The 19,337-nt window shown below is 37.7% G+C and overlaps 1 protein-coding gene across 1 annotated transcript; it reads left to right on the top strand.

Moving 5' to 3' along the window:
• Positions 1 to 13,311: 13,311 nt before the first annotated feature.
• LOC116193033 (AP2-like ethylene-responsive transcription factor ANT) lies at positions 13,312 to 17,651 on the top strand. Its single transcript, XM_031521763.1, has 9 exons — positions 13,312 to 14,305; positions 14,402 to 14,888; positions 14,981 to 15,063; positions 15,237 to 15,245; positions 15,353 to 15,441; positions 15,535 to 15,608; positions 15,692 to 15,742; positions 15,859 to 15,935; positions 16,452 to 17,651. The coding sequence occupies exons 1-9, from the start codon at positions 13,969 to 13,971 to the stop codon at positions 17,093 to 17,095; spliced, it is 1,851 nt and encodes a 616-aa protein (XP_031377623.1). The 5' UTR covers positions 13,312 to 13,968; the 3' UTR covers positions 17,096 to 17,651.
• The last annotated feature ends 1,686 nt before the right edge of the window (positions 17,652 to 19,337 follow it).

The raw sequence follows: 19,337 nt of genomic DNA, 5'->3' as shown, positions 1-19,337 counted from the left end.
GGAATATATAATATTATATATTTTGTAATAATTTTTTGTGTATACTTTTCACGCTGATTTTGCATCCACCTGAAAAATGTCTTTCCAATCATTCACTACATCCTGCAGTAGCTACAAACCCGACTTAGGGATGGACCGGCCGTCCCTTATGAAACAGTCGAAATGCACGACCTGATACATCCGATCCGCCGGTGCTTGTGAATGGATCAGTGAGGATGAGTTCCAATGAGTCTTGCCTTGTTAAGTCACATTTTGAAAGTTTCCATTTCTCTTTGTTCCAAGAATGTTGATGCCAGGAGTGCCTGAAAAATACATGGGATCATTAAATCAAATATTTGTCCGCGTATGGGGTGTTATTAGTCAAAGAAATCTACATTCTGACTGGCTCTTCCATAGGTCGGCCTAACTGCACAGCAACAGCCAGCAGTTCACGATCCTTAGGCGTGACGAAGACAAGTTATCATCGCAAGGAATTGGCCAAGTCGAAAGAAAGAAATCGCAACCACGATCGCACTCGCTCGTTGATTACTGCACTTCTACCCGTGGGAAAATAATTCCAGAGAAATTCATGAACTACGTTAATTTTTAAAATGTAATGGAAGTTTCTACAATCTGGATTGTTTGTAATTGAGCAACACATAATCATGAGTGATGAGAAAGTCAAATATTAATGAGATCTTGATAATCGTTTGATCAACTCATGGTGACTGCAATAGACCCGGCATTTATCCAATGGTCCTAACAGGGGGGCATGGTAACAATTTCCCCTGAGCTATGGTGAGTACAGCTAACCATACCATACGGAGGCCCCCCGATCGAGAAGGAACTAGTTGACCATTGTTTAGTTTTCTGAGCTGCATCGTGATGATGAGGATAAAGAGTATTTATTCATCATCTGGCCATCATCATCTCAAGGCTTCTTCTCTCTATCAACTATCTATATATAGAATATAACATATAGTCGTTAGTACCAATATATATTTATATAAATATATGTATAGTCATCCCATCATCGATCATTTGTTGGTGATTATATAATAAATTTTTTTTTTGGGCAAAATGACAATTCAAACACAGCCTGCCCTTTTGCAGTTGCAGTGACCGTGCTGGATAGAAAAGCATATTCTTGCAGGAGAAGTCATGGGAAGAGACAAAATTCTACTTATTTAGGTCTCTCTACCCCTCTGATCCTCCCTGACCCTTCAATTTTCTTTGCCTCTTAGCCTCAGCCTCTGAGTTAGATTTGATTTGTCGAGTCCAAGGGGTCTGATTCTTGTCAATCTCCTTGCCCTCATTTCTCTCTCAGCATGCAAATTATCCGTACAATTTCGAAAGAGGTTTAATATGCTAATTATTGATTCATCGATTATTAATATGAAAGAGGTTTAATAAAGCTAAGGTTTGTGAGAAAGAAGGGTGTAATATCGTAAAACATGCTTTTATATGATAATTTAAAAGTTTCAAATTCGATTCGCAATGTACGATTATCCGTGTCCATTTATTAACTATAACGATAAGATTTTTATTTTATTAGATAAGGCTCACATACCTATTTTATAATAAAAAATAAGCTAAGTTTTGTAGTGTTAATCACTCTATTCATTATCGAAATTTGTATGCATATATTCATCGGTTCAATGATCAAATTCATTAAGCCTGAATGCTTTCAAATGCACTTGGATTTGCTGTGTCAGTTCGTTTCTTGAGAAGATGGATAGCACAAACGGTAAGCATAGAGCTTGTACTACTTGCAATTTTTTATGTCAGATCGCGAGTTGTTCTCAGCTTATTGGTCAAAACTAGCTTGAACCTAGCTCGAAGGTGTGCTTTCAGTGGATTTCAAATCTCTGCATTGCGAGAGTTCGCTCACATACAACGTAATTTGCTAACTGCGTCACATGTTATAACTTTCTAAGTACGCTTCTTTCCCCATTGATTAGCGAAAACTAGGAAATCGGACAAAACCAAACAGCCCTTTGTATTGTCTTGACTGGAGTCTGGACAAAGTGTGGGAAGAAGGGTATAATGCATCCATCATGTGAGGTATGTGAAGGAATTCTTAAATGTGAGGAGGGGTTGGGGAGAAGGAAAACTTTCTCTTTCAAAACATTCCTTTCCCAGCAAGGCCAAGACATGTTTGTCCTAAAATACCAAAAGATACCATAAATGGGAAGACCTCCCTCATAGTCTCTCTTCCAAATTTTTACAAAAAGGCAACAAAATGTAAGTCTAACCATTTTATTTATTTTAGAGAGAGAATATAATATATAACAAGGAAACATTTTTAATGAACAATTGAACACTCTTGTCCTTTAACTACAAGGAAATCTACAAATTGTGCTGTCAATAAACGAACTTTAATTACCTAGAATATAGAGATTTGAACTCACTAGAAGTATTTCATATGGATGATTTAAGCCGATGTTAATTTAAGAATTGGTCTCAACCAATAAATTAGATACATGTGATCTCATCCGAAAAAAAAAAGAAGAAGAGAACTCTGCGAATTTTATATACAATGAAGACTCGGATGGTGACAAATGATGTTATATGTAAGTATATATAGATATATGCGTGTGTGTGTAGAGTCGTCTTCTCAATCAATAGGAAATAACACCCAACTCCCCCCCTCTTCCTCTCTCTTTGAATGGATTTTATACGCTTTCTGAAATCTTCCAATCGCTAGCTTTTATGTTCTCTTTCACATCCAAAGAAACTACATATTAGGCTTAGGGGGTAGCGTCCTAGGTTCTAGTTTTCCATGTCCTCTAGACTCTCACAATGGAAAACATGCACGATCCTCTAGTCTTGCTAAAATTCAATGAATAATTGAATGTATGATGCAGTTGAAAAATTACACTATCGACAAACTTACATAACTTATGATCGGTTCGAAATCCTAAAGCCGCTTTGTAGCTTGGGTAAGTCGCACCCAAGCAGAGATCAGTCTTCGCCACTAAGCTAATGACACATTGTGTGCATATGATAAGGATACACGTGAAGTTGTCATTCCTATAATTGGCTCAATCATACAATTGCGTGTATGTGGACTGTTGTAATATTTTTAGTGTGCACCATGATATCGAGAAGCTCAATAGGTATCGATCAATCTAGTTCGAGTTGGGTTGACTCACTAACATGCACGTAGATTGTTATAATATTTTTAGTGTGTATCTCGATATCCAGAAACTCAATGAGTATCGACTAATTTAGTTCGAGTTGGGTCGGTTCACTAATAGATAAAACTTTCACAACATAGATTTTCTTCATTTATAATGTTCGAATTTAAGACTTTTTTTAAAGGGAACAAGTGCCGAACCACTTGAATTAATTCATGTTAGTTTAGACCGTTGTAATTTTTGGACACAGTGGGTCTGGTTTGTTGGGGTACTCCAGCTTGGATGCACCACAACCCAGTTACTGTGGCAGTCAATGTAAAGGAAAGGGGAAGGGCTTCCACTTCTAATCTTCTTGTCATTCATTTATTCTCCGTGCATGAAAGCGAGTCATCAGATAGTTGTCTTTGTCCCCTCCCCCCCAACCTTTAATTTCTCTTACGTATTGCATATTACTCGAACAAGAAAATCCAAAAAATTCAAATAAACAAAAAGATAATGTGCACTGTATGTGTACGTATTATCTTTATGTCTTTATACATGTGTAGAGGTAGGTGTTAAGGTGATAGTGACATGGCAATTGGTGTTAGATTTTGACATGTCGTTGCACAGCTGAGGGAACAGTGACAATCAGCAGAGGGGGTGGAGAAATGGTGACAACAGAAGGAATTGTATTTGTCCTTAAAAAGCAATTCCCACAGGGCTACCTCAACTTGGGTTCGTACGACATTTATTAATTTGGAGCACACAAACCAACATTTATACATTCTTGCTTATGATTATGAATTAAAACACGAAAACAATTTATCGTGTTTCGTCATCCTATCAATATGTTAAGGAAAAACTGATTATAACAATGTACGAGGAAAACTGGTCCCCATCCTAGATGATTAACTATTGACGCGGCCTCCGGATCGAGAAGACTGAACAAAAAGGTGCGAAAGCAAAAGGGGAAGGCCAAGAGAACTGGGAAAAGGGTGGCCAATTGCCAAAGGCACGAGGGCGAAAGAAGTCCAACGAGGAAGATAGAGAGAGAGACTTGGCAGCAATTGCAAAGCTAGCAAAGAAGGCAATTGTCGTTATCAAACGAGGAGGGAGCCCAATTACAATTTAGTTCACTTGCATGTAAAATATGTCATATATTGTAAAAATATGGAATGGGTAATGGTATTGAATTGATCATATCAAAATCACTTTAAAGACTCTCTCTTTCGCTTTGCAGGCTGTCTGCTTTTCCATTGGCCCATTTCTCTGGCCATTGATGATCTCTTCTCTTCTTCCTCCTCCTCTTAGATTTTCTTTTGGATTTTGTGTCTTCTCACGTGAACCTCTTAACTGCCTCCTTCCCTACCCCCCCTTCTCTATCATTTAATTCAACACATTCTCTTGTTTTTTTTTTTTCCATATAGCTAGGTCCCTCATTGTTTTTTGTTTCGAACGTTATGGCACTGGTTGCGACCGGTAGGAGATTGTACAGAATAGGGTATAGGGGCATGCACTAAAAATTTATATTGTGCATGTTATACCCTTCAAAGTACATAAGCAGCGAGGCAGTTCATGAGGAAACACTCCGCAAAAGTAAATAATATGTGTAGGCAGCGATTGGTAGTCTCGGCTGGTCTCATGGCACTGGCCAGGGTTGTTGGACGAGATGGATGAGTTTTTATAGAAATTAGGACTTCGTTTTTGAAATATAGACTGTTCGACTGCATTGAAACCTATTTTTACAACCATTTTAAGAAAATAGAATAACCCTAGCCTTTTTCACAAACGGGTCTACTTTTCTTCCTAATTATTTCTCAATATCCTCTCAAATATACAAAAGTATCCTATCAATTAGTTTTAGTAGTTAACATTAATAATTGTACCATACGACGCGGTATGACTTGTGCTTCTTGATATCCGGGGCTTGCATTTTTTCATTATCGTGTCAAAAAGTCAATAGCAAGTGCACTAAAAGAGAAAAAAAACAAAGGTGGAATTAGTTATTAACAGTGTATGTAGGTGATGAAGACAGATCTTCTAACAATAGAAATGGGCCATTATTAAGAAAGCAACGACAAGAACTGGGCGAAGAAACTTTTCCAGTAGGAGTCCAAGTTTACGTAAGTAAAAAAATGAAGAAAATGGGAACATCAAAGGAAAAAAAAGAAGAAGAAATTGCAGATCAGATTTAATATTTATCTGCAGTACAGGGAAAAAAAAAGAGAAGAAATTGAGCTGGAATTAGTCCAACTAATAGGCCGATGGTGCTTCTTGCTTAATAATAATAATAATAATAATAGGATAGAATGCATTTAAAAGTGGCAAAGGGGAAAAAAAGGGACGACAAGAAGAAGAAGAGGCAGTTTTTTCTGCGTTAAATATATTAAAGTTCGTTTGAATGGGATAAATACCTTTTCATGCAAAAAATTGTACCTTCTTCTGTGGATGTAAGGCATCAAAGGCAGGTATTGAAACACTAGCTAGGCCGTGTTTGATTCATGGAATGTTCCCTTTTCTTTTGATAAATCGAGCTGGAATGAAATTCGGAAATTAATTACATACGACAACAAGAAAAACCCAAATACATACAATTTCTAAATCAGGACTGATCTTGCTTCTTCAAGGACTTAACAATATATTCGAGAAGATCAAACTACACTATATATTCGAGGAGTATGTATAATAAACCAAAATAAAAGAGTTATTCTTTTCTCAATAATCTATAATAAAAAACCAGCAGCTGTAATGAGCATTTTTGGAAGAAAGAAATGAGGAGAAAAAGGAGAGTTTTGCTAAATCTTCTTAAAAATCTGCCAAATCATTCTACTAATTACTAAAGATAACACATGTTATAATTTTACAGCAATCCAAATGCATTTTATTAAATACGAGCATTGGGAAAATAATTATACATACTTTTCAGTACAACTACTTACAATATTTTGTATATATTTTCAAAATATTTTATTATAAGTTCTGTGGTGAAAATATAGAAATCAAATTCTTTTTATTCTTCGCATGAACCATGATAATACATTTTCTCACGCATTTCATTTTTTTATAATTTCAAATAGGTTTAGCATTTTTGAAACATTTAATCAATCAACGGTAAATTAAAGGGATGTTTTGTGGTGGAATATCTGTATGGAAGTGCTTTGCGCTAATGGATTCACTCATCATTGCGATATAATAAAAGAGAATCTTTCCTGCCTCTGTGCGCGCGCACACAAACTTATACATATTCCCCTTTTCTTTTTCCAAATTCCCTCCCTCCCTCCCTCCCAAAAACTATCAGTCCTTTTGCTTTCAAACATTATTTTCTTTTTTCTTTTTTGGCCAAAAAACCTTTCGAGATGAAAAGATTCAAACGAAATCATTCACATTGGAAAATCTGTCTCCACACAGATAAAACTATATGGATATATATAATTACAAACTCCTCTCTCTATATATATTCCTCATATATATATATAAATATCATATATGTGTATGCGTCCCTCCTCATGCAAAGCTGCATGCAACCCACTGCCACCAAAAGAACTTCCACTACCTAATAATGCAACCAATCAGCTGTAGTTGTGGGGAAGAAGAAAAACAATCTCGATGTACAAAAAAACATAATTTTAATGCTAAAATATTATGAGAGATTTGCATGGTAAGGAAAAAGGTAAATCAATATGACGGTTTCTATAACTAAATGTTATATGATAGACAAAAGTGACGACGAGTTTGATGAATTTAAAAGTTGAATATGAATGGGACGTAGTGCAAAATGGCGTCGTCTAAAAAATCAACAAATATCAGGTTCGACTTTCGTTATTGAGACTATTTGTGCCTCGATGTATATAACATTTCGTTTTCTTGTACTAGATGACTCATGTTCCTTCCTTGTGATTGTAAACAAAAAAAAAAGTGATTAAATCTGATGAGTATGACAAGGTGCCTACGGGATTCGATCGATCAATACTTCCATCCCAAATATCATATATAGACTAATTCTCTATAAAGACATCTAATAATATGCTAATTATATGGGGGTTAATCGTTTTCGTTTGCACCAACTATCAGTGGCTGAGTAGTAGCCGATGATATGATAGGTAATTAGTGAATCTTTGTGCGCTAATCTAGCTAGTTGCATTCATCCGATAAGTAATGTTCATGTTGACAAAGTTGGCTAAAAGAATGTTGTAGATAATGTATTATATCATTTCTCTTTCGTGTACTTATAATATATGTAAAAGTAGCGGCTGATTCTTGAAATTATTACGAACTCTCCTTTAGCATATTCTTCACTTAGAGTTAGAGCACATGTGCAATACAAGCGGCACTAGGGTGAAAGTATTTTTCACCTTAATTACTATTCCACAAAAAATAAATAACTTTTTGCATGAAAATCTCGATTTTTTATGTATAATAATTCCTCGATTTTCTGCAGTACATGAACAGGGCCATATGTTAACGATATTGTTTGCAGAAATTTAATGAAATTATTTGTTAAATCAATTAACGACACACAACAAAATCTACTTTTACCTGTTGAAGTTAGGAATTTGTGAATACTCCTCCAAGAAAAAAACCTGATATATATGCATTGTATTCATTATGTGCGCGAGTTATTATTTGTATAGTCATTGTTGCGTCATGCTTTTGGTTTGTCTGTCCTTTAGAATAATTTATCATACACGTTGTGTAAATTAAGGGTGATCGGTTTCGAGTACCATGTATTTTTTACGATACTCGGACCTTACCTTGTAAGGGACAGGTTCTAAGATTTTAGAACCGGACCCTATCCTATTAAATTCTGGACTTGGAACCTGTATTATATCACAGGTTCAGGGTACCCTATTAGAACCTACAAATTTTTTTCTCTGGCTAAATAAAATAGAAAATATCACATATATAATCAATAATCACGCCAAATAGAATATCAACAAAGATTTAGATTAATCCACAAAAAAAATATGTTCCATCAATCTATCGACAAAATTAAACATCCATAATACGATTCCACACAACAAAGTGCCTATGTTCTGATTCATTAAAAGAGACAGTAACTTTACTATTTACTCTTTTTTTTAATAAATAACCGGTTCCGGGTACCCTGTAAGCATGAACCGAAATCAGAATCGATTTTTACCGATTTCTGATTTTAATACCCGGAACTTACCCTATTTTCAATACGAGCTACCCGAACCCTACTCTAACGAGTAGGTTTCAATCGATTTCAAGTATACTCGATACCCGTGTACACTCTAAGTGTAAATGATAACTTTGCCCTTTAAGAAAAGTCATGCAAAGCATTCCTAGTGAACGGGGAGAGAGCATCTGGCATGGAATTAATACATGATCATCATCACAAAGACCAAATAATTTACGGTGCGTTTGGATTCAGAGTTAAAGTAATTTTGATTTTAATTGTGAAAAATGATAAATAAGTTGGGATTAAAAATTTGACTTGAGAAATGTGTGTTTTTATTGTGTAGTGTGTTGAATTAAAGTTAAAGTTAAAATTTTTTACTTGGGAAATATGTATTTTTGTTATGTAATATGTTAAGTTAAAATTAAAATTAATATCAATGATTTTAACTTACAAATCAAACTGACCTTTAATATCTAAAGTTTCTTTTTCTTCTTTGGAGAATTAATTAAATTTGCACACCAGAAAAAAAAAAAAAAAAAAGATGCGTGTTTAGCTGGGCCCCCCTTTTGGCTCATAATTTCCAGGAATATTTCAAAGTTTTGATCACAAGAAAAAGGAAATAAAAGAGACCCACTCTCCCGCTTTTGTGTCTGGAAGCAGGTGTTGACTACGCATGCAATCGCACCTTTGTGTATTTTACCCCTTTAATTTCTTATTTTTGTTCTTATTACTTGCATTTTTTTCCTTGTCATATGATTTTTTTCTGCAAATATATATATATATATATATATGTATATATAATGGAGTTAATGTTCTTTTCCCACGCATTGACAGAGTAAAACTGTAAAAGTCACATTCTAGCTGTAGATGAGCGAATGAAAGCAATCTCAGATTAAATTATAGCAGGTGTGATGGAAAACCTTGGCTTTTTTTCCACTCCCGATAAGTAGAACACTTTGAAAATGGAGAGAGAGAGGGCTTCGGCGGCCCCGTTTTCCACCGAAAAATGGATGCATGAGACGATATTATCATCTCATTATAGTTATGTAGCATAGGATGCAATGAACTCTAGCAATGTTTCTCAACCATAAAAACACAAAAGGATGAAATATATTTTGAAATAGTATCTTTAAAAATGGAACGGGATTGTAGTTTCTCACAGCTTAAGAATACTCTGCGGTTTCAAGAGAAGAAACTATTAACTCTTCCCCTAAATTAATACTAAGATTTTTAATAGTTTTATTTATTTTATTTCTTTGATAAAGAAAGTGTTCAGAGTTCGTCCGAATAATTTCATAATTCACATGAACATCTTACAAGCTCACAGAATAGGTCAATCCCACAAGAAACATGCAAGTGGATCTATAAGGAGTATTCTCCCGTTTAGTTTTCGAGTTAATCACCATACCAATCCTATCGGGTTAAGATTTTTGATAGTTTATTTGAGTTTTTTAGGATTTTTTTTGCTAACCTGAGGTGTCTAGGTTTCGCTCGACCGATTCTCGGGGCTTTGTGAACTCCCCGTGATGCACAGAGCGGGTCATCACGCCAAAAGTGCCCTGGTGACTCCAAGGGATTCGAATCCGGGATCTGATAAATACTTGAGCTCATCTGTAACCACTACATCAAATTACTTGGAATTAGTTTTTTAGGATGTTAGCTTTTAACTCTTTGTCCGACAATCTGTTTTAAATCATATGATCCCAATAATGAAAATTTTGAAGAAATCACACAAAGGTCATCTCACATATATAGCGACACGCATGGGCATGAACCCTCTCCCCACTAGGCCCTGGAAGTGACTTATATTAAATGTCACGGAATATATATACCGTTAAAAAATTACATGAAACTTAAATATATTTCGAGCAAGCGGCTTTTCCGGTTAGGAGTGCCTCGACAATCTAAGACAGTTTATTATTATTATTATTATTTTGCCAAATTATTCTCTCAGCACAAAGAATTTATGCAAAAGTTCATCTAATTTAATCTAATGATCCCTAGTTAATTTAATCCCTTTAGCCAAATTGATTACTCAACGCACAAGCATTTTGAAAAGCAAAACACAAAATTAACATTACATTTGGTAACAAAGTTAAATTTGATTTAGTTTAATTTGGATAGATAAAGACAAAAGTAGTTGAGAAAAAATATGAGAGATATTTTGAAAAAAAGATAAAAAAGTATTGAAATTGATGAAAAATTATTGAATAGTTAAGAAAATTAATTTCAATAATGGATAAGAAAAATTATAAAAGAGAAATTGAAAAAAAGATAAAAATAATAATGATTATGTTGTTGAATTTAAATAAAATAAAATAAAGTTAAGTTTAATTTTAATACCAAACAAAAAAGTTGACAAATCTTGTTTTTCTTTGTTCTGTCTTTGGGAAAAAATCGGACATAATGCTATTGCTTTTTTTTTTTTTAATTTAATTTCTTTTTGAGGGGAGAACAAATAACTTTCACAACGAGATGATTTTAATGAGTTTCAAACTTCTATTGTAATCAAAGTCTGTCCAATGATAATTCGGTTTACTGTCAAACCACAGTATTCCCGTGATTAAGCTATTTCAATCACCGTAAAAACTATAAGGAAGAAGAAGAAGGGGGCCCTGGCCGGGCAGATGACAGCGGTGGATGATACATCGAACGACCAAAGACAGAGAGAGAGAGAGATGTCAGACAGAGAAGGAGAGGGGGGGTGAGGTGAGGATTGAATGGAGCCACAATTAGATCAGCAAAGGCATGGTGGTCACATCCAGGCCCTGGGCCATGGGGTTCCTGACCCACATCTGAATCTCTGTCCTCTTATTCGAAGATCTACGGTCGACAATCGCCTGTCTCCATAACTCCCTCGCAGCTAACACTCATTCATACCAGATCGATCGAGCTCGTGCGCGTCGTGATAAATATTAACTAATTATTGATCATCACTGTTAGGATACGATATGAGCCGATCTTAGCAAACAATCCTTACTCACTCATCGTCGTCACTAATTTACTTCGCACCGGGGCTGTTCTTGGAGAAAAGAAAAAAAAAAGAAAAAAAAAGAAAAAAAAGGGATGGTTTTTGAAACATGGCACAGTTACAGGGTTTCCAGTTGTGTGTCTAGTGGTTCTCCTGTATTACTATATGTAGCTGTTAACCATTTTGGACTTTAAAGTGAAGCTGTATGGCATAGCTTTTTGTTTAGAGCATATATTTCAACCAGTACCCTGTAGATCTTTTCTTCTAATTAATTTCTCCGATCCTCTATGAACTCCCCGATCTTTTTTTTTTTCCCCCATTTCTTTTGCTGGAGGGACTTCTTCCGGAGCCAGTTCCGGGATGAGGCATGTCGGGGCACTTCATTAGACCAAGAATGAGCATTATATCCTCACCGGTGCAGCCGACATGAGAACCAAATCCTTTCGTGTTTCGACTCTTGTCCATGTAACTTTCTTGACCATTAAACTATCTAATCATTATTTGATTATAAAAGAGGTCTATAAGCTAATATAAAAAAATAAAAAACGCGATAAATGTGCACAGTTAGTTTTTTATGAAAATCAAATTTAAAATTTATAAATTATCGACGGGGTATACCTCATTACTCTGGTTTTGTTTTTTTTCCCTCAGTTCTGATTTTTTTTTTCTTTCTTCATTATAATTTATTTGTTTTGGAAAAGAAAGAAATGGATAGATACTGAGGGAGAGGGGGACGGGCAGAGGTGGTCAGATACGGATACAGTGGTGAAGAGACGGGATTGGCGGGCAGAATGTGTCCCGCTGCCCGTCAAATCTAATATCTAATATGTAGAGAGTAGAGGAGAGGGGGGGCAGCAGTGCTACTGCCCCCCCACTGCCCCTCTGCCATGGCCGCTGCAAAACAGAAGTGAGAGAGAGAGAGAGAGAGAGAGAGAGAGAGAGATAAAAATTGAAGGGCAGGAGGAGGGGGCAGTGAAATCCCAAATTTGGGTACTTGACTGTTCTCTTCCTATTGGCTTCTATGCATTCCCACTAGATTACAGCTGACCCTTCTCATTCAATGTAATTTGTACCGCAGATTGAAATTGAAGATATAGCTTAGATTTAGAGAGAGAAATAGAATGGATTTATGTCATTATTTCAATATATTGTTATTACACTAACAATGGATTATTACTTCACTGTGCGAGTTATCTCGACCAAGTAAATTCTTTAGACTATTCGAGAACGAGGGTGTAGCATAGTGTCAAAAGTACCTCGTCCGTCAATTAAGAAGTTATACATCAATTTTTATTGTGAAATTGTCAATACCTTTTTATGAGATAATATTTAAGATTCATGTTTTATTGTATTAGACTAATGAATTTTTTTTTTTTCGGATAGAACTCATGGATTTCCTTTATGATTAAAAAATCTGTAAAGTACCCACAAAATGGTGTCAATTATAAAAAACCTATATAGAAATATTGAATCCAAGACCAAGGAAGTCCATAAGTCTAATCCAAGAGTACATAAATATCGAAGCCAAGACCTAGGAAGTCCATAAGTCTAACATGAGAGTACATAAATATCGAACCCAAAACGTTTCGATTCGGAATTGATGCCTTATACTATTACACTAAGACCTATTTCCCATAAAAAGCGCTTTTAGAGGCTGAGTTATTTGGTATGCAACGGATACCTTCATATATTTTATCAGAACACCTTTGCTGTTTTGATACAAAATATCGACTTATCAAGCAGATCGAGGCATTACTATTTGTCCTTCCGTAATTGATCCTGTAATGTTTCTTGAGAGTCTATCCGTGCTGCTATTGAACGACCGGTGCACGAAGAGCTTAATCGGCAAGTATTGTTAGTACGAGTTATTCGTAATGACGGGAGCCGCTATAGTCTCACTTCCAAAACTTTTATCAATTTTTCGAATATGATCCGGTCGATAATGACACCATAAATATTATGGAAAGTACCATTATGGCCTTGAGTGCAAACACATGTGATACTTACAACGCAGGAGGGGGTCCAACATTTGCTATATAAAGGCAAGGCTTTGGACGATGTTTAAGGGAGGGAAGTAGTGCTTGTGCTTAACAAGAAGAAGTATTATTTATATATTTGGAAAGAGAAGGAAGAAGAAGAAGACAACCAGAGAGAGAGGGAGAGAGAAGCCATAGAGATAGAAAGAGAGAGAATGGGCAAAAGAGACCTAGAAATGGGTCGTCTTCTCCTCCTTTCACTTTCTCATCACTCATAAACATAATAAACATTTTACACAGATCCCCATGAAATTTTGAGGGAAGAGAGTGATTCGTAATCGTGCAGGGTTGCTCCCCAGCATCCTCTCTTCCTGTTCCTCCTCCCTTCCCTCTCTTCCCTTCCCCCTTCCTCAATATTCCCTTTGTTTTTCTTTTTATTTTATAAATAGTTTTGAAGAAGGGACCATACATCCATTCATTTCTCTGTGTTTTTCTCTCTCCTTCTCTGTATATAAGAGTGTTGCTCTCTCTTTGTTCAGAGAAAGGAATGTGAGGAAAAAAAATATCTAAAGAGAAATGGATAAAGAACAACAGCCCCTGCCTGTTCTGTGATGAATGATGATGATGAGTGGAGAGCTTCCTTAGTTAGATCTTTCTGAAATGATGAATGGTTAATGATTGAGAGCCTCTCAGCAGAAACTCCCACTGCCCTTTAAGCCTTTTTCCATAGCTAAGCACGAAAACAGAAAGGCAGAGTAGAAGAAGAAGAAGAAGAAGAAGATGAAGTCGATGAGTGACAACAATGGGTGTGGAAGCAACTGGCTGGGCTTCTCCCTCTCGCCCCACATGAAGATGGAGGCTGCTGCTGTGACCTCGGGTCACCCCGTCTCTCCCTCCTCTGTCCCCACCAGCTATGTCCTGTCCTCCTCCCCTTCCCCTCACCAGGGCCTCTGCAGCTATGGAGGAGAGAGCATCAGCATCAGCAGCACCACCAGCAGTATTAATGGCGGAGCAGGGTTCCACTACTCCGCCGCTCCCCCACCGCTCTCCGTCATGCCCCTCAAGTCCGACGGGTCCCTCTGCATCATGGAGGCCCTCTCCAGATCCCACCCCCAAGGTAAAATCATGAAACAGAGCACTTCTTGGAGAACTGTTCCAACTAAGTAGCTTCAGTAAAGATTGCAACTTTATGGTGTTTTGTTATTTCTTAAAGGGATTGTGCCCTCGGCCCCGCCGAAGCTCGAGGACTTCCTGACCATCGGGGGGGCTCACCACCACCACCATCACCATCACCACCATGGCTATGGTGGGGAGAGGGAGGCAATGCCGCTGAGCCTCGACACCATCTACTACCCCACGATGGGAGACTTGGGGACTGACAGCCTGTGCCTGAGGAACTGGGTGACTGGAGGCGGCAGAGAGTACGAGCAGAGCATCGAGAGCAACGGGGCTGGCTCCGCGGTGATCGGGTGTGGAGGAGGGGAGCTGCAGTCGCTGAGCCTCTCGATGAGCCCCGGGTCACAGTCGAGCTGTGTAACCACTGCCCCCAGCACTCAGCAGATCTCCGCCTCTAGCGAGATGGTGGCTGTCGAGACTGGCAAGAAGAGAGGGCTGGACAAGGTCGGGCAGAAGCAGACTGTCCACCGCAAGTCCATCGACACATTCGGGCAGAGGACTTCTCAGTATAGAGGTGTCACCAGGTAAAAAGATTTTATTTTTATTTTGGGGGTATTTTATCTTTTATTATTGTGTGATAAATAATGTGGTGATAGTGTTCCTTCAACATCAACAGGCATAGATGGACAGGTAGATATGAAGCTCATCTGTGGGATAATAGCTGCAAGAAAGAGGGGCAGACCAGAAAAGGAAGGCAAGGTATAAGGATAATCAGAAGTTATTTTACCAATAATAAAAACCAAAATGGGTGCTTGGTCCGACATTGTTTGTTAGTTCGTTTATATCATCTCTTAGTAAGCTGATCGGTTTTTGTTTTGACATGTCTGTTGCTGTGTGCGGCGACAACTCGGATCGATGATGGAACCATGCAGTTTACTTGGGTAAGCTCCTGTTGTTTTTTTCATGGACGTTGACAGAATTTCTAGTAGTCCTAGCTCCATCATTCGTTCTGATCATTTCAAATGTTTTTACTTGTGGATCTCTTCAGGTGGTTATGATATGGAAGAGAAAGCTGCTCGAGCTTACGACCTCGCCGCCCTCAAGTACTGGGGGCCCTCGACGCACATAAACTTTCCGGTAAAGACAATAACTAAACTTATCTTTGCCTCCAGCGATGACCAGGTTTCTGTAAAATATCATCTAACCTCAGCATTTTTGGCATGTCCGCAGCTGGAGAACTACCAGGAGGAGTTGGAAGAGATGAAGAACATGAGCCGCCAAGAATATGTTGCCCATCTCCGGAGGTATGGTACTTCGTTCTATTTTAAGTTCCGTAAACAGTCATGTTAGTTCGAAGATATCGTGCTGAGATGAGCTATCTTTGCAGGAAAAGTAGTGGGTTCTCAAGGGGAGCTTCCATGTACAGAGGTGTCACTAGGTGCTTACTTTTTTCTCCTCTCTTGCTGCATCTACCAATGTATTTAATAGGTAGGCAGGTCTCGTGTTTTGACACAATCGTTTTCGCTTTTCTTTGTTTTTTTGGGGTGACAACAGACACCACCAGCACGGGAGATGGCAAGCTCGGATTGGGAGGGTTGCCGGAAACAAGGATCTCTACCTTGGAACATTCAGTATGAACTCTTGCCCCGACCCTCGACTTTGTGCTTTACAGTCCAGTGTCCTAAATCATGTTCACTCTGCTTTATGATGGTTTGAATTGTTCTAGTTTAATTCCTATCTCAGTTTGAAACTAAGACAAGCCTAATATAAACCATAAACAAATAGAGAAAGAGGGTTCAAATTTTTCTTTTTTCATTTTTTTTTTACTTTTTAATGGTTTTGTTTGAGTAATAATAATGTGATATTGATATATTAAACTGTTAGTCAAGTGTTAGCTGTTGTGGATTTTATCCAAAAGGGGGGTCATTTTCTCAACAGCTTTGTTTGTGCGCTTCCACTCTGTTGTCACTACTGGCTAAAGCTCTATTGTGTTTGCTTTTACAAGGCTGAGATTGCATGTCCCCTTTCGGACTTGTACCTTAATATTCTCAGCACCATTATCACTTTCTCACAAGGACTAGTCTCCTCTTCACCATATGATGAAACCGAGTAATAATTATGGTTTCTCGCGAAATTGTCATTTTCAGGCACTCAGGAGGAAGCTGCCGAAGCTTACGATATCGCGGCCATAAAGTTTCGTGGTGTTAATGCTGTCACGAACTTTGACATTACGAGGTATGATGTGGAGAGGATTATGGCAAGCAACACTCTGCTTGCAGGAGAGCTTGCCCGAAGAAACAAGGAGATAGAGCCGACCAACATTGAGGTTGTTGCTGATTATGGTCACGGATCCTTGCCGAGGAACAGCATGGAAGCTGGCATCCAGCCTCAGAGCAATAACAATGGGATTGGTTCGGACTGGAAGATGGTTCTTTACAACTCCCCGCAGCAGCACCAGCAGGAAAACAACTGTATGAGGAGCTCATTCTCTGTCGCAATGCAAGATCTCATTGGAATGGAGTCGGTGAATCTGGGCCATCACCCCACAGAGGAGGACCACAAACTCGGGGGCCACAACTTCTCCAACCCATCGTCACTGGTCACGAGCCTAGGCAGCTCGAGGGAGGGTAGCCCGGAGAGGATAGGGCAGGGAGGACTGGGTTTCGGGAAGCCGCCTCTTGGGTCGAAGTTCATGGCCCCGCCATCGGGATCAGTCAGTTCTCCGTGGTTCCCTTCCGCCGGAATCTCTATGTCGCACTTGCCGATGTTCGCGGCATGGGGAGACACCTAAAGAGGATTAGGAGACCACTGCTGGTTGTAAGTTACTATCTGAGAAAAATGCAAAACAGATAGTATTGCATGGAGAAGGGTGGGGCATCTGTTGGGGAGAAAGTAGTGAAGGAAGATTTTCTCATGCTTTAATTTTAATTTTTTTTAGGGTTTTCCTTTTTTCTAACTTTATTTAGTGGATGGAATTAGGGAATTAAGGTGGGGGCCAAGATTTTGTCTTGTAACCAAAGTGTAGAGGAAGCTTTTGGGAGGAAAAAAAATGAAGCTTTTGGCTCTTATTGGAATGGAAAAAACGTTTTTTTTTTTTTTGGGGGGGTGCAAAATGGAGGGAAGGATATTAGAGAGGAAAAGGGAGGGAAGTGCCTAATGATTAAATTCCACGGGATGATGTTATGGTGGCAATTTAGAAGGTGGCACTTTGCATAATTGATGAATCTCTGCTTTTGCCTTTGATGATCACATCCCTTACTTTTGTGGGAGGTGCAAAGTACAAAACAACCACCCTTGTGTTTCCTCAATAATTGTAAAAAATGGGTCCTCTTTGTGCTTTGCCTTCCCTTTTGACCGTGCCAATGTAAAGATAATTCTCGATTACGTGTCAGAATTCCTAAGTTGTAAAAGTTTGGGTCGTGCATGGAAATCTGAAGATAAAATCTCTAATCGGGGCTCGTCAATATCAAGTTATGAATTGTGACAAATGCCATATTAGGTACATCATTATAAGGATTAGTCTTTCTAGTTAATATCCTTCATTTTCCATGAAGCTCAAGATCTCGATGAAATATTGCAAGATCAAGCTTTAAAGAGCCGATCTAGTGCCATTGTCCCCTATAGATTTAAAAGATAAAATAAAGTATAACTTAGTGATGCATGTTTTTGTTTAGTAATTAACATATTTCAAGTTCGATACGTGTTATGTTCATTTATTCGTTATTAGAATTTTTATTTTATTATATTAAATTCATGAGTCACTTTTATAATAAAAAAAATAATGCCAAAGCATTCTGTAAGGAATGAACAATTGGAAAGAAAGAACAAAAGACAGAATGAACTTATTAGAAGTATCTATGGTAAAGATTAAGTCGACCATAAGCGGGAATTAATCTTTACCTAACAAATTGAGTATATTTCATAATCTTTGTGAGAAAAAAAAAAAAGGAAAAAAGAGAAAAAGCTATTGGCAAGGGGTCATGGGATTGACCCCTGTAGGTGTCTCATCAACCCATTCTGTTCCTCAATCTGCATTACACCATCATTGCAAATCCTTCCTTTATCTCTTTATGTATCTTAGCTTTCCTCAAAGGTGAGAGACATTCCCATCAAATAATTCACAAAAGGGTCTCGCAAGATGGTTTTTTTTTTTATTCAGCAAAAAAGTGGACCCCTTTTTTTTTAACTTAAATTCATTGCATGATTAATTAGGATATGACATGACTAATTTGTCATCTAATTTTATTGTCTTTTTTTATTTTTTCCTTTATCCCCAAAAAGCAAGTTTGAGTTGAAAAAAATTTCTTCTCTTTTGAGCTTTCTGGTAGGAATTTGCTGTAAACCAAACACAAAGGGATGGATCAGTTAATGGACGTAAAAGCTATTCCATGTCCTTGTCTGCACATTACTAAAATACTATGCTCCCACTATTCAAAATAGTATAGCATGTATCAATAATTAATAACGTATGTCGTTCTTATTTGAGTTTCTGCTTGGCCTACGTAAGACTTCGATGTTGATACGATATATAATTAAGATGGATGTATATCGAGAGGCGAGTCGTTTTGTTCTCGATGATTATCTTCTTTGGCCTCGTTTTGTAGTAATATTTCCTACACCGTTCATATTTTATTTGGACCATGTAATGCATGTACCAAGCAAGGACATTTTTTTTTTGGTAGATAGCAAGGACTAATTTTCGGTTGCCCACCAATTGATCAAATATGAGTTGGACTTGTTTTTTCCTATTTAATGGAGAATAATTCTCTTTCATGTATACTATTACTTTCATGATCTAGAGATATGCTGCCATGCACAGCTAGAACTAGATTATCTTCGAAGGAAAAAAAAAATCCTACCCCAACCGCTACATATTCTCCGTAATAATAAAGTACGTACCGGTAGGTGAAACCATAGCGATTATTACTTATCTGACTATGGAGAAAATTTTCCCGGCAACCTCGAACGTGCAATTAGGGAAGTAATGATAACCCCTTCGAGTGAAAATTACAAAGATGCCTACACACACGTGG

This window comes from Punica granatum, chromosome 1, assembly GCF_007655135.1.
Source record: "Punica granatum isolate Tunisia-2019 chromosome 1, ASM765513v2, whole genome shotgun sequence".
NCBI lineage: Eukaryota > Viridiplantae > Streptophyta > Magnoliopsida > Myrtales > Lythraceae > Punica > Punica granatum.
This window is presented reverse-complemented; position numbering and strand designations above follow the sequence as displayed.

Bases quoted from the DNA above. Each gene is read 5' to 3' on its own strand.
- LOC116193033 (XM_031521763.1), top strand. From the start codon at position 13,969: ATGAAGTCGATGAGTGACAACAATGGGTGTGGAAGCAACTGGCTGGGC. The intron at 15,442-15,534 runs GTAAAGACAATA...GCATGTCCGCAG, and splicing joins CGACGCACATAAACTTTCCG to CTGGAGAACTACCAGGAGGA. The intron at 15,743-15,858 runs GTGCTTACTTTT...GGGTGACAACAG, and splicing joins ATGTACAGAGGTGTCACTAG to ACACCACCAGCACGGGAGAT.